The sequence below is a fragment of the Lissotriton vulgaris genome, chromosome 1_1 (assembly GCF_964263255.1).
Source record: "Lissotriton vulgaris chromosome 1_1, aLisVul1.2, whole genome shotgun sequence".
Taxonomy (NCBI): Eukaryota; Metazoa; Chordata; class Amphibia; order Caudata; family Salamandridae; genus Lissotriton; species Lissotriton vulgaris.
Window position 1 is genome coordinate 198,471,245 of NC_141685.1, and position 15,147 is coordinate 198,486,391.

The 15,147-nt window shown below is 43.6% G+C and overlaps 1 protein-coding gene across 1 annotated transcript; it reads right to left on the bottom strand.

Moving 5' to 3' along the window:
* Positions 1 to 1,104: 1,104 nt before the first annotated feature.
* On the bottom strand, positions 1,105 to 14,572 carry LOC147738169 (uncharacterized). The gene is made up of 2 exons (XM_086952171.1): positions 14,365 to 14,572; positions 1,105 to 4,467 (listed from the first exon to the last, which is right to left on the bottom strand). The coding sequence occupies exon 2, from the start codon at positions 3,782 to 3,784 to the stop codon at positions 2,432 to 2,434; it is 1,353 nt and encodes a 450-aa protein (XP_086808297.1). The 5' UTR covers positions 3,785 to 4,467; positions 14,365 to 14,572; the 3' UTR covers positions 1,105 to 2,431.
* Between the last annotated feature and the right edge of the window lie 575 nt (positions 14,573 to 15,147).

Sequence of the window (15,147 nt, forward strand, 5' to 3'; positions counted from 1 at the left end):
GGGAGTGAGAGAGTTACCGTATGGATTCGTTCTCCCTAACCGTATATGTATAAAGTGTGATGAGTCTCCCACCGCTGTTTCCGCTCTCATCCCCTTACCTGTTTCCCCTATATGTAGGATGCTGTGATTGCCTTTACAATTACAAGTCAGGGTCATTTGCAGGAGGTGATTAGAACTAGCGTTGTGCCACCCTGAAGCCTAGTAACCCAAAATCTGTGAACTATGACACCCAGGCTCCTACTGTACCTTTTAGGGATAAACTCTTACTGTTGAATGTTTGGGTATAGACAAGCACAGCGTCAAGAGTCTTCCTCTTCTTGTGCCTTCTGTGCTAGAATAAGTAATATTTATTCTTTGTAGATTTGCTTCTGCCTTAATACATAAGAGATTTACTTTTGATATTAAATTGTTGGGCCACATGCAGTAAACTATATTTTCCAATATTACAACACTGAGAAGAACTGTAGAAGTACTGTCAGTTTTCAGCAAGTGCAACCCACAATGTTGCTCTAAAGGTGATATTTAAACAACTAATTTAAATCAAATTACATGGCTGTATAAATGTTACTTGCTCAAAGGTAACTAACTGGTAAAGTTATTGATTATGCAAATTTTTGTTTACCCTGTGGTCAATGATGTTCTACTGAAAACATTGACGTGTTGATACTGTGTTTACACAAATAGTTTTAGGGATCAAATGAGGGCCGGTATTCATTAATTTGGGTAGTAAGTGATTGGGATGGAAGATCTCGCATCATAACAATATTTTCCTTTTATATTATTCTTTGTAGTGCGGCTGCAAATAATAGCGGCATTGGGTGTGGTTTACTCAGTGCTTAAGAGCAAGTTCTGAGCAATCGAAGGGTAAGACGGGTGTCCTATCTTTGAATCCTTTTACAAATGCACGATATATTTCCATCACACGGGTCAATTACTGAACATTGGCAATTTTGCAGCATTATTAACTCCTCAGCAAAAACACGACGTCAGAGTTAATTTGTCACAAGAAACACTTACAGCGAAAGGTGTTCCGCAACCCGCTGAAGTTTAAGCATGATGTGTTTTTAAAGAATGTAGAAATGAAGTTCTCACAATCAGACCATGTAGAGTGCACAGATGAGATCATGGTTTATTAGTGCATTACGTTTTTTATGTATATTATTCAGAAAAGACTCTCTAACGTAATAAAACCTTCAAACTTCTAGAATATAAATGTACAGGCTCCATAGACAGTCTCTTCACTCCAAACAAAGAAATGGATCAAATTGGTTAATTTAACATTAACACAGCCTGGAGAAGTAGGAGGCTGAGGTGAGACAAGAAAGAAGAAAACAAACCGCTGCTGGCATCAGAATGGATCAGCTCCAAAGTTACCACAGCCTCTATTTATAGGACTTGTGTGAATTTTACAATTTACAGTGTTAGTCCTCTTCTGCTAGAGAGCGCTCAGATCTAACCAACAATACTCTGACAAATGTAAACAATATTACATGCCAGCGTTTTACTATTTACTCTTCTTTCATTTATTCATGTATGATTTCCAAGCCTTATTCTTCCACTAAACAGCAATCAGACTTTTTCAAATACCGTTATAAAAATACTTTCATATGCATCTATCATATATAACCCCTTATACATATATCCATAAGACGATTTGTATGCGTCAAAGTACTGTACATTATACAATGTTGTAACAACAGTAAACAAGTAACATCACAGAGACAAAGGACCAAGAGGTTTATACAATACAGGAAAAACAGTTAAGATAAAAAATATGTATAAAATACAATATCAAGAAATCACGTTTGAACTCCTGAAACATTACATAATATAGTTAGAACAGCGCAGGTATGTGAGAGCCTGAACCCAGAGGGTTGCTCCTTAACATTCTTGAACTAACAGCCATATGACAAATTACTGGGTGAAACTCACTCCATATTCAGCGAACTTTAATGAATGCGCAACTCATTCAACATGAATGGTTTTGCTGCTCTGTTAAAGGACCTTAACGTTTGAGACTGTAACGGAGTTCACAATCACTCCTCTGTGAAATTTCTTAAATGCATGTCGACTGATGTGCTCCTAGCATTACATTTGTAGATAAAGTTAGTAATTTGATTCAATTTCATTATTTTGTGCAATATATAGTCACTGACAGACTTGAGCTTCACACATAATCACTGCATCATGTTTATTCTTAATTTCCTACGTTTTTTTCCCCCCACTTTTGTGTGTTTGCTGAGATCACATTAACAATGAGAATTGGTTAAAGCTATTCTCAGTTTCACTGTATGCATTTATTTTTCCATTGAGTGCTCTCTGGGGAGCACAGTTCACAAAAGCCCACATTCACTATGTTCGTGTTTTTACCATGGTTTACATTTGTGAATGGCACCTTATGGCTGACAATTATTCAAAGATAGTCAAATATTCACTGAACATCTGGTTTTTTTCTGTGTATCTGCATGTGGCGTGTTAGGTGTGCCAACTGAATAAAGCTCTTCCCACATTTGCTGCATGTGTATGGTTTTTCTCCTGTGTGGGTATGCTCATGGCGCTTTAGATCTGACGAATTAATGAAACCCTTCCCACATGTGTTGCACTTACATGGCTTTTCTCCTGTGTGTGTTCGCTTATGCTGCAATAAGGCTCCTGGTCTTTTAAAGCTCTTTCCGCATGTATTGCACATGTATGGCTTTACTGAAGTGTGTGTTAGTAGATGGCCCCTTATTGATGATGCTTTAAGGCTCTTCCCACATTCACTACAAATGTGAGTTTTTTCTCCTGTGTGTGTTTGCTGGTGGGCTTTTAGAGCTGATGGAGCAACAAAACGCACCCCACATTCACTACAAACATATGGTTTTTCTCCTGTGTGTGTTCGCTGATGTATCCTTAGGTATGATGATTCATTAAAACTCTTACAACATATGGTGCATGTGTATGGTTTTTCTCCTGTATGTGTTCGCAGATGGACCACTAGTCTTGAAGATTCATGAAAGCCCTTCCCACAGTCCTTACATTTATATGGTTTTTCACCAGCGTGCATTTGCTGATGACGCTTTAGAGTTTTTGAATGACCGAAATTTCCACCACATTCATTACACTTGTATGGTTTTTCTCCTGTGTGTGTTCTCTCGTGGATCTTTAGGTATGATAAATGATTAAAGCCCTTTCCACAGTGACTGCATTTGAATGCTTTAGGTTTTGCATGGGTTCGCTTATGAGACAATAGGCTTGATGATACATTGAAACTCATATCAAATTCATGGCACTTATATGGGTTTTCTCCTGTGTGGGTTTGTTGATGCCCCCTTAGGATAGATGCCCGACTAAAGTTCTTCCCACATTCAATGCATGCGTAGGGTTTTTCTCCTGTGTGAGTTTGATGATGGCACATTAGGCCTAATTCCTGATCAAATCTCTTGCCACACTCATGGCAAATGTATGTTTTTTCTCTTGTGTGAGTTTGTTGATGGCGCTTTAGGTCCGAGGACTGAATGAAACCCTTTCCACACTCAATACACTTATATGGTTTTTCTCCTGTGTGTATTCTCTGATGGACCTTTAGGAGTGATGACTGCTTATAGGACTTCCCACACTCGCTGCACATGTATATTTTGTTTCCGATCACCGTTTGCTGGTGGCATTTTAGGTGCGATGATGTGACTTTCAAGCTTTTCACACATTTGCTGCCTGTGCATTGTTTTTCTCTTGGAAATTCAGACTCTTGGCTGGCTACATTTTTATGTTCATCCCCCAGATTAGTTTGCTGATGGCCCATCATGGTTAATAAAGGTCAAAATATATTCTTACATTCACATGTAAGTGGTATTGCAGAAGAATGTTCCAACAGAGGATGAATAATGCCTACATTAATTCCAGTCATCACATTCTTGGCTTCTCTTGTGAGGGCTGTATCTTCTTGTCGATTACATTAATTTTTACACAAGTGGAAAATAAGTGTATATGTTAGCACATTGCTCAGTACTGCAAGAAGCAGCGCTACATCTTTTATCATTTAGTTGTACAGTTTACAATGTATGTATTCTGCACAATAGAACGCTTTACGTAGTTCTTTGGTGTGGCCGAAAGATAATTACATTGACCACAAATATAACTTGATTATCCTCATTTTAGGCAGTAAAGCAATGCTGTAACCTCCACTTGGAGATCTCAGCTCAATGACCATCTTGGAAACGTTATAAAGCATATTTGCTGTTGATTTGATACAGGTTTTTCTGTTTTAATCAGAGGCTGTGATGGTATTTTGACGCATACATCCAAGGGATTGCTCTAGTTGGTTTCTTGGAGGATGGCTCTGTTCATGCTTCCGTTATTCAGCCTCTTGTGAGACTGTTCCCTTTCTGAGGCTCAAACACCAATGCTTCTAGCCTCTCTTGTACATGTTTCTGCTTAGACTTAGTTTAAGATGTAAGTGGATCCTTCCACTGTTGTGGGTAAAGAGATCTGAAATCATAAAACATGTATACATTAATAGAAAGCAGAGCATCTTATCTTTTAGGCAAAGTGAACTTTTGTGCTATTGGAATAAAAATCTGGAACTAGTGTTTAATGAAATCTCAGATTGAAAGCTTTTGGATTGACTCCCCATAACAATGCATGAAGTAAAATAAAATACAAGCACATTGTAATGACCAAATATGAATATTAGCATCATAAGAACCAAAACCCTGTAGCAAAGAAACAATTAGATACATATGCAATAAAGGCACACAAACATCGTACAAATCTTCTGAATAGAAAACACATGAATAGTATGTGTAAACATGCACAGAATTTATTAAAAAGTTATTCTGTGGGTTTTTTTTTGACCCTATAAAATGCAATTCTGTCTTTTTCTTGAAAAACATGGATAACAGATCCTAGGACCATGTCACAATTGTACTTTTAAATTGAGAACCCAGCGCAAACACCTACTTAGGCAGGAATCACAATCATATGTGTTTCAATTGTTATCATACCCAGTAATCACTGGGAGGGATGAAGAATGCATGCCTTGTTAAAATTACAATATCTCAAATAGGTAAGACCTAAAAACAATTTTTACGCCCCATTTGAAGGCAAAATTAGAGGTAGGTGATAAATTTCACACCAAATAAATTCTGAACTAATTTGTATTGATTTAGTGTCCGTTTCAATAAATATCAAACTAAACACTAGGTCATGTTTAATGAAGGCCTTTACTGTGATCCTGGCACACTAGAAATGTAAAATAAATCAGATTAACAATATCAACATACCGATGGGGAGTTTTTGAAAAACTTGATGTAGATCTTAGCTTGTACAGTTATGAATATGCAATGAATTAACTTCCAAACAATAAAGCACTTTTTGGAAGATTTACCTAACTTTCTTCAACCAATTTCTCTAGACTTAATTGAACACGGTCCTCATTACTTTCCTTTGACGAGTAAAGATGCATATGGCTTAAACAGGAAGATACTTATTTCTATCTTCTTTCATTTCTTTTGCTGTCAGTTTTTATAAGTACTAAGTTTAATGTATAAGCTGCTTATTTCTATTCATGGACTAATAACTTGTTTGCTACTATGGCTAAATGTGCCCTTTATATTTTAAATTGCTTCTATGTAGAATTTGAGCATAGAACTTACCTTTACTCACTACGTTTAGGTGCAGAATTATAATGCACAAGCTGCACTCTACCAGATTAAACCCATCTGAAACCACTCTCGCTAAGCCAATAGCGGAGACTGCGCACCAGCTCGAGAACTACTGTGAATCTATATAGAATATAGAGATATAAAAAGTGCGTACACATGTCAAGGAAGAAATAACAAGCTTCTAATGCCCACCATATGCCTACTTGTTTGCCCGTCATAAGGAGACAAAATATACAGAACCTAAATAAATATAGGTTTACCGCATACTGTAGGAAAGTGCTTCTTACATGGTTGCCCCCCCAATTTTTGCCCCACGTTGATGTACTTTGACTGAGTGTGCCCTGGGCTCCTGCCAACCAGTTACCCAGGGCCTATGTTCTTTCCCTAATCTGTAATGTTGCAAAACCCAATTGGCAATTCTCTGGCCATATGCCAGTCCCTTGTAAAAGGTACCAAGGGCACTGTAAACAGGGTAGGCTTCTAAAGGCAGCGACACTTATTGTGTCGCCCTTAGAGGTCCTGTACCTTTACACAAACACGTATAGCCTGACACCCAGGATATATTGTTTGGGGTCAAGGACAACAAACGTTAATGTTTTTTTTGTCCTTGGGACAAGTAGACCCAACCCCCTGCAGCATAAACTCTTTGGCTGCCAGTTTACAGTACCACAGTATGGATTAGAGAAGGGCATATTATTGCCTGCAGTTATGGTAATATTTGTATCCATGAGTTAATGCTACTCAGACCTGTATTTATGGTTCATTAATACAAAGTAAATGTTGTTGGCTCCAACTGCACTACATTAAAATATTTGCCGACGGTCACATTTGAAACCAGTTTATGGGTCAAGAGCATTACAAATAGGTTGACTAGATTATTTAAGTCACTAGACCTGCTGGCCTAGTAAAGTTTTTATGATTTTTCAACGTCTGTACAACAAATTACACAGCCTCCTCCTTTCCTGGCTCAACTAGGCAAACCTACAATTAGGTGGGCTCACTGGTTTCATATGTTTGAAAATCACCTTGTGGCCATTGACTTTGGCAGTTATCACCCTGAGCGTAAATGCGCACTACTGAATGGCAGTTTGGGTTTGACAGCGCAGCAAATTTTTGACAATTTACCACCTAAAGAGAGGCCCCATAGATAATCCTAGGATGATACATTGAATGTATATTTAGAGGCAGTTGAAATGTTACGTAAACAATTTGCTGGGGAACCCAGTATCATTTTGGAAAGACATAACTTAGTTATACGTGTTCAACTTCTAGAGGCAGGAGTTGAAGAGTATGTGGCACCTCTGAAAATTTGGGCAGCCACATGAGAATTTTGGATGCCACTATTGAGTTTGGTTCCAACGTGGATACATACATTTGTTTCTCAAAAGGAGGAACCAGGAGTTTTTTTAACCAGGTCCTGTATATATACTCCCAACTAAGTTATGTAGAAAATAAAGGAATGTGCAGTTCCTAAAGTGGAGAGTTCAGGTCTCTTACGGGTTGTCCTCACACATCCCAGAAGATGTCATGCTTCATCATAGGGCTTGTGCTCCTCGTCGGGCTGGCGCTGCAATGCCCGACGGACACCCGTGAAGGGGCTCTTTATCGGATGAAGCAGTTGGGTGTGTGGGGTGTGCCATTTTTAAAGAACACAGTTATTTTGCAACTCAGCAGTTTTGGCGATACATCAGATCTCATGTCACACCCATTATACCTGCACTTCCTTGAACACCTGAGCACAATTATCCTCTATTGCACATTTTTTCCTTTGGGCATTTTAACCCCCAATTTGCACCTCATTTAGTGCAGACTAGAGCACCATTCAGTGGTTTATGTGCGCTAAATACCGATCTGGCCTTGTGAGAGCATGATTGTCAGGCACTGATCGCCTCCAACACCTTCACTTGAAGAACGGTGTTTTGAGCACTCTCACCAGTAGTTTGGTGATTCACAGGTGCCCATCAGCCATTGCAGCGCCTGCCTGACGAGGTGCACAAGCACTATGATGAAGCATGACATCCTCCGGGGTGTATGAGGGCAACCTGTAAGAGACATGAGCTCTCCTCCACTTTAAGAATTACACATTCCTTTATTTTCTACATACACTTGTTAACAGTTCATCTTCAATTGTGCTTCCAGGAAAATTCAGGAGTGTTTACTCAGTTGCCACAACCCCACTCTTAGTTAAGTTTTAGATCAAACCAAAGTATGGCAGCTACCTCTGTCTCTGTTGGTGTCTGCCTCACTCCAGGCCTCCACTGAGACTAGAAGCAACCCTGAAAAATGCTGTAATACCAGCTAGAACTGCAGCAGATGAGTCCGGACATATCCCTGGATCAAACCCCAGTAAAACTGAAAGCATGTGATGCACATGCTGCCAGCCTCCGGGACAGGAGATGTGCACGCGTACGGAGTGCACATCTCCTGTCCGCGCGTGCCTCCTCCTGTCTCCCTTCGGGACAGAAAGCAGCAGCAGTGAAAATACAGTGTCTTGGTAGAGAGATTCCTACCAAAGTGTATGTTACTTTCAAAGGTAGGAACATTATTGGGTGGCAGGCCTTAGCCAAAATGGTTCTACATATTGTTCCTGGTTCACTTAAGCTAGTAGTTGCGGGTAACATAACTGACAAATTGATATGTAGTATAGAAGAACCAATTGAAACAATTCTGGATAAGTACAAAAGGGTGTTCAATGAGCAGGTTGGGACATTCATGGGTTCTGTGCGACCTCTGACCCTACTCGCAGGCAGGTCGCTTCCCACACTGCTGCACAGCTCTGCCTGCATTGTTTTTGCATAATGTTGTATTTCTCCCCTGTGCCTAACTTGCTTTCTTGCCCAGACTTGTTTTTATTCCCGTGCCTGAACTTGCTTTCTTGCCCAGACTGGTTTTTTATTCCTCTGTGCCTGTACTTGTTTTCTTGCCTAAACTTGTTTTTCCTTCCTGTGCCCAGTTCTCCCACGCCCCCTGCCCATTTTTCCCGCCGCTGCGTCCCTGTGTCCCGTCCCCCTGCAATGCTCCTCCCTCCCACATTCCCCCATATGGAGGCCACGCAGCGTCTAAGGCAAGCCGGTCTGCGCCCATCCACGCCTGGACCCTGCGAACGCCTCAACGCCAGACACTGCTACGATGCCAGAACCCGCCACGCACCTACGGAGCTTTCACCTGCCGGAACTGCAGCTTCACAAGCATCCGCCCCACCATGCTGCCGACCAGGAAAGAACCCAACCACCTCAGATGCATCCTTCTCAGTACCCGCTCTTCCCGCAAACACTCAGTTGAACTCTGGGACCTACTCAACTCAACCTCCCCAGAGGTTGCCTTCCTGACTGTGACTTGGCTAAACCCCGCCTCAGCACCCGACATAACACGTCCCGGAAGGCTACAAGATCACCTGCAGGGACCGCACCAACGGAGCAGGAGGAGGAATCGCCATTGTCCAGAGGAACAGTCTCAGAGTCTCAACCAACACCGACGACACCCTCAGCACCGCCGAACACCTGCACTTCCAGATCCACACCGACCACAACACCACCCTCAGAGGAACCCTCATCTACAGACCCCCCCCTGGCCCCGACCACAGTTCAGCGACTCCATCGCCAACTTCGTCAGCCCACACGCCCTCGCCTCCACGGACTACATCCTCCTCGGGGACCTGAACTTCCACCTCGAGAACAACAAAAACACCAACTCCACCACCCTGATCGACAACATAGCCAACCTCGGACTCAGACAACTCGTCACAACACCCACCCACTCTGGCTGTCACACGCTTGACCCCATCTTCTTTGCAAGCCCTCACATCTCCTTTAACCACACCACCGAACTCCACTGGACCGACCACAGCTGCATCCACTTCACCTTCTAGAAGCCCACCATGCACCACCGCACCCAACAGATACCTCGCCGCTGCTGGAGCAAAGTCACCGAAGACCAGCTAACTACCACCCTTGACCAGAGCTGACCCCACCTAACCCAGGAGCTAATGAAGGTCCAGTGTCCATGCTCCTTATTTATTATCGATATCCAAAAAGGGGACACTGTTCCTAGTGCAGGGTGCAAAAGTCACCAATGCATGAAGGTGCAAAAAGTCACCTAAAAATAAAACAAAAACATACAAAAGAGAGAAACAGAATCCCTAGGTAAGGAGACTCACAGAAAACAGGGAAACCATTTTGTGTCCTCTGTTGCCCTCACACACCTCGAAAGGTGTCATGCTTCATCATCGGGCAGTTGCTCCTCGTAGGGCCGGCGCTGCAATTCCCTACGGATCCCCCGAAGGGTCTCTTTGTCGGAGATCTTTTATAGGACTGCCGGATGGTGCATGTGGGTGTGTAGGGTGGTGGGTCAATAAAGGGTAAAATAGTGCGTGCAAGTGTAGTGTGAAATTCATAATGGGTAACCATGCAGCGAATATTTTAGATAATCTACCCTGAGCAGATTTATCTGCTAGATAAAATCTAGCCCCAGTGGCATACTATGCCCGGGTCTAGAAAGACATAGGTCCTAGAAAAGGCCCTGGACTGGACCACCTCCTTCCTCTCCGGCAGAACACAGAGCGTCCCCCTTGCCCCCTTCCGCTCCGAAGCCACCGAGATCATCTGCAGCGTACCCCAGGGCTCATCCCTCAGCCCAACTTTGTTTAACATCTACATGGCACCGCTCGTTCACGTCGCCCGTCGGCACAACCTCAACATCATCTCCTACGCCGATGACACCCAGCTGATCCTCTCCCTCACCAAGGACCCCCACACCGCCAAAACCAACCTTCACGAAGGAATGACGGCCGTTGCTGAATGGATGAGGAACAGCCGACTGAAGCTGAACTCGGATAAGACGGAGCTCCTCATCTTCGGATCCACCCCTTCGGCCTGGGACAACTCCTGGTGGCCGACCGCACTGGGAACCGCTCCAACACCAAACGACAAGAGGTCATCCTCGACTCCACCCTCTCCATGACTAAACAGGTCAACGCCGTCTCCTCCTCCTGCTTCAACACCCTCTGCATGCTCCGTAGGATCCACAAGTGGATCCCCACTGAAACAAGAAGAACGGTCACCCAGGCCCACGTCAGCAGCAGGTTGGACTACGGAAATGCCCTCTACGCAGGAGCCTTGACCAAACTCATGAGACGGCTCCAACGCATTCAGAACGCCTCTGCACGCCTGATCCTCGACATCCCTTTGCAAATTCCCTTGAAGAATACGATATCATTCTTTACAAAGTGTTATCCATTTTATTGCATAGAGGCATGACAGCTAGGAAGGATAAGTGTAAGTTTGCCACCAAAGAACTGGAATATTTGGGACACACCATACCTGAATCTGGCATCAAACCAAAATTTTCATTGGTGAAGGCCATTAAGGAAGCAAGTGCACCAATGGATCGTGATACGCTTCGCTCTTTCGCTGAGTACTTAGCACGATTTGTCTCAGACTATGCCTTAGCAGTGGAACCCCTCTGGTTTTTGTTGAGGAAAGGTGGTTCTTCCAGGCGTTAAGGAGAAACAGGCCAAAGTGACATAGGTTGGTAGCCAAACTCTCACTTGAGATATCTACCCTAAGGCTGAAGGTTATGTTTTGATACAAAAAACCTGTCATGATGAGAAATGGGGAGTCAATTTTTTCTTCCCCAACTAAAGTGTTACGAGTCAGTAAGGGTTCAGATATGTTGGAAGACAAAGGCTGGTTGAACGTGCGGAACCTTGCGTGACAGTCCCAACAGCAAGCCAAAATTATCAATCACAAGAAATGTACTGGTATGGATTTGGATTGGACACAATGTGCACAACCAGCAATGGGTTGCGAGGTGTCTGTTCCATATCATAATTCATCCAACAGTCTAAATAGGACTGGCGGAACCCCCACAGTAGCATGCACTAGGTCTTGTGAGGTTAAGATACCTAGCAAATACAAGAATCATGTTATGCATTAGTTTTGTTTAACTTCTTTATGTCATCTTGCCTTTTTGTGTTTTTTGACAGGGAAGTTGATGTAGTTTAACACTTAGCAGTGTGACTTGTGGTTTGTCCTGTGCATGTGCACTTCCAGGCCAGACTTACACTGAATGTTTAGGTTCAGTTATGTTATTGTTTAAATAAGCAGTTCATGGTATGTCCCAAGCGGGCGGAGAGCGGTAAGTAAAGATTCCAACTGACATAGTCAGTAACCGTTGGGATCTGAGCTGACCGGTCGCTGCCCATTGTGGGGGCGAAGATACGTTTTGAATAAAGCGTATGTTACTTAACCTACCGCACCCTTTGGATTTCATTACACAAACACACAGTATGTACACCATGCAACACTGCAAAGTACTGTGTTCAGTAAAGCAAAACGTTCCTGAATAAAAACAACCAATAAACATCTTCTCAAAGCCACAGCCCTTTTCAATTTGAACAGACTTGTATCGTAAACGAAAAAAAAAATTGGATAACTATTTTAAAGCAGAAGGGACCAGCCAGGTACCAATTTAAAATCTTACCAACTGAAAACACCATTCCTAGCCCTGCATGGTGAATGGCTACCAAATGGAAGTGCACGTCTCAAGGGGAACAGCCATTTCAAAACGTTTTTTACCACGCGTTGCAATTACATTGCATGCATTACAAAGCATATGATGTTACAACGCGTGGTAAAAACCATGCATACCATTACATCACATGCGCTTTTACAACGCATACGATGTAATGGCTATCCACATTGTTGTGAGAAAACCGAGGCTGCTTCTTCACAATGATGTGGACCTCTGACGACGCAGGAAGCAGGAGCAGAGACGGGGACGCTGGAACCAAGAGGAAAGAGATAAGGCTGATTGTGCTTGGGGTGGCGGTAGTGGTTTAGGGTAGTGTAGGGGGGGGGGAGTAGTGTGGGTAGTGTGGTAGTGTTAGGTGTAGTGTAGGGGTGGGAGCAGTGTGGGTAGTGTAGTAGTGTTTAACCCTAAAACACTACTACACTACCCACACTACTCCCACCCCAACCCAACCATACCTCTAACCCTAAGAGGTATGGTTGGGTTGGGAGCAGTGTGGGTAGTGTAGTAGTGTTTTAGGGTTAGGGGTAGTGTAGGGGTGAGAGTAGTGTGGGTAGTGTTGTAGAGTAGTAGTGTTTTAGGGTTAGGGGTATGGTTGAGGTGTTTTAGAGTTTGGGGTAGTGTAGGGGTGGGAATAGTGTGGGTAGTGTTGTAGTGTAGTAGTGTTAGGGTGAGAGTAGTGTGGGTAGTGTAGTAGTGTTTTAGGGTAGTGTAGTGGTGGGAGTAGTGTGGGTAGTGTTGTAGTATAGTACTGTTTTAGAGTTTATGGTAGTGTAGGGGTGGGAGTAGTATGGGTAGTGTAGTAGTGTTTTAGGGTAGTGTAGAGGTGGGAGTAGCGTTGTAGTGTAGTAGTGTTTTAGGGAATAGGGGTTGGAGTAGTGTGGATAGCGTAGTAGTGTTTTAGGGTTTAGGGTAGTGTAGTGGTGGGAGTAGTAGTGTGGGCAGTGTTGTAGTGTACTAGTGTTTTAGGGTTTAGGGTAGTGTAGGGGTATGAGTAGTGTTGTAGTGTTTTAGGGTTTAGTGTAGGGGTGGTAGTAGTGTGGGTAGTGTAGTAGTGTTTTAGGGTAGTGTAGTGATGGGAGTAGTGTGAGTAGTGTTGTAGTGTTTTAGGGTTTAGGGTAGTGTAGTGATGGGAGTAGTGTGAGTAGTGTTGTAGTGTTTTAGGGTTTAGGGGTGGGAGTAGTGTGGGTAATGTAGTAGTGTTTTAGGGTAGTGTAGTGGTGGGAGTAGTGTGGGTAGTGTAGTAGTGTTTCAGGGTAGTGTAGGGGTGGGAGTAGTGTGGGTAGTGTTTTAGGGTAGTTAGGGGTGGGAGTAGTGTGGGTAGTGTTTTAGGGTAGTTAGGGGTGGGAGTAGTGTGGATAGTGTAGTGTTTTAGGGTTAGGGGTAGTGTAGAGGTGGGAGTAGTGTTGTAGTGTTTAAGGGTTAGGGGTAGTTAGGGGTGGGTGTAGTGTGTTGCGTAGTTGTAGAGGTAGGGTTGTAACTTATCTTGCATACTTTTACCACAAGTATAGCTTTACTACGCATGCCTTTGTGTTGTAATGGCATGCATGGTAAAGGCATACTCCTGGTAAAAGTATGCAATGTAATGGCATGCATTGACATCGCATAGTAATACCTGCGTTGTAATAGCACCTGTGGTATTAGTATGAGATGTAATGACATACATCCAAGTCTCAAGTATTCCCTCCTTGCACACATTTTATTATAAACGCAAAAGGCCACGCTTTTGCCTAAGACAGCAGGCTGCAAAGTAAGAAGATGAAATATCAGTAATAGTGTTTTATCCAACATGGCGCCTAGAGAAGGCACATTCCGACAGCTCCGTTTACGCTCTAGTTATTTTAGCTCACTGCCACTCTGCCCACAGAAGCTCCGTATTGCCATATTGGATGAGGTCAATAATAAAAGTTAATCTCGCGCACCCCGCACGTGGCCGCCTGGCGCGCATGCTCAGCAGTTGTTTTTTGGGGGGAAGGAGTGTTATTTAGCTCGAACAACACCCGAAGGTTTGGGAGGACTTTACAGGAATAACTCTTACATTACACATTTGTTATGGTACCGGGGATATGAGGATATGTTATTAGACTCAGAGACATCGAACCGACGGGGAGACTCGAACCTTGTTCCCCAACTCCTAAATCGGCAGCTCTGGCCACGCCCTCTCCCGATAGTTCTTAAAGGAGCGGACACTCACCTTCAGCTAAGATGAATCCATATCTCTCACCGCGATCCGTGCAGGGATCTTGGGCTTCACCGGACACAGACGGGTTCAAAGTGATTTGGAGAAAAAAACAATGAATTCTTCCCCGTTTTTGCATTAAATGCGCCCCCCGGGACAGCGCAGTTTTCATTGGTGCAAATGATTACTGCTCCTATTGGCTAATGTTGCAATAGGCTCAAGCATATGAGCCAGCCTGTGATTGGCTGCATGTATGTAACCCCCCATAATAGTTCGACACAGCCTGTGATTGGCTGCAAGTATACCCCATCCACATATCTGTGCGTGGTTGGAAGAAAAGCTCCCCGACCCCCACTACCTCGAGCCAGCCCGAGATTGGCTGCAGGTCTATTGTGCCCCTTTAGCACACGCTTTGCAATCGAGTTTATCATAACAGCCGGTTCCGTTGCCATGGGTCCTCGACTGAACTGCAGCTCCTTCGGACGGTTCCCATGCTCTCCGTGGGGTTTTTCGAAGCTCTTTATTTGTTATAAAACGAATAAATAATTTCAGAAGATCCTACTTCAATGTTTTCTTTACATGATGTTCCTCAATAAAACATTAATATGGCGTCGAGGATGGGAGCAGGTCACTGAGTCCTCACATGGTGGGTGGTCTGTGAGGTAAAGCGCATGCTGTGTGGTAGCGTCTGAAGGGTGGGGGCGCTCACGTCCAGTTAGTGTGTGGTTTGGTGGGCGCCGAGGCCTTGTTGGTAAGGTTAGGTCTGGGTAGTGGGTAGGAGAGCTCTGGTGGCGAGGC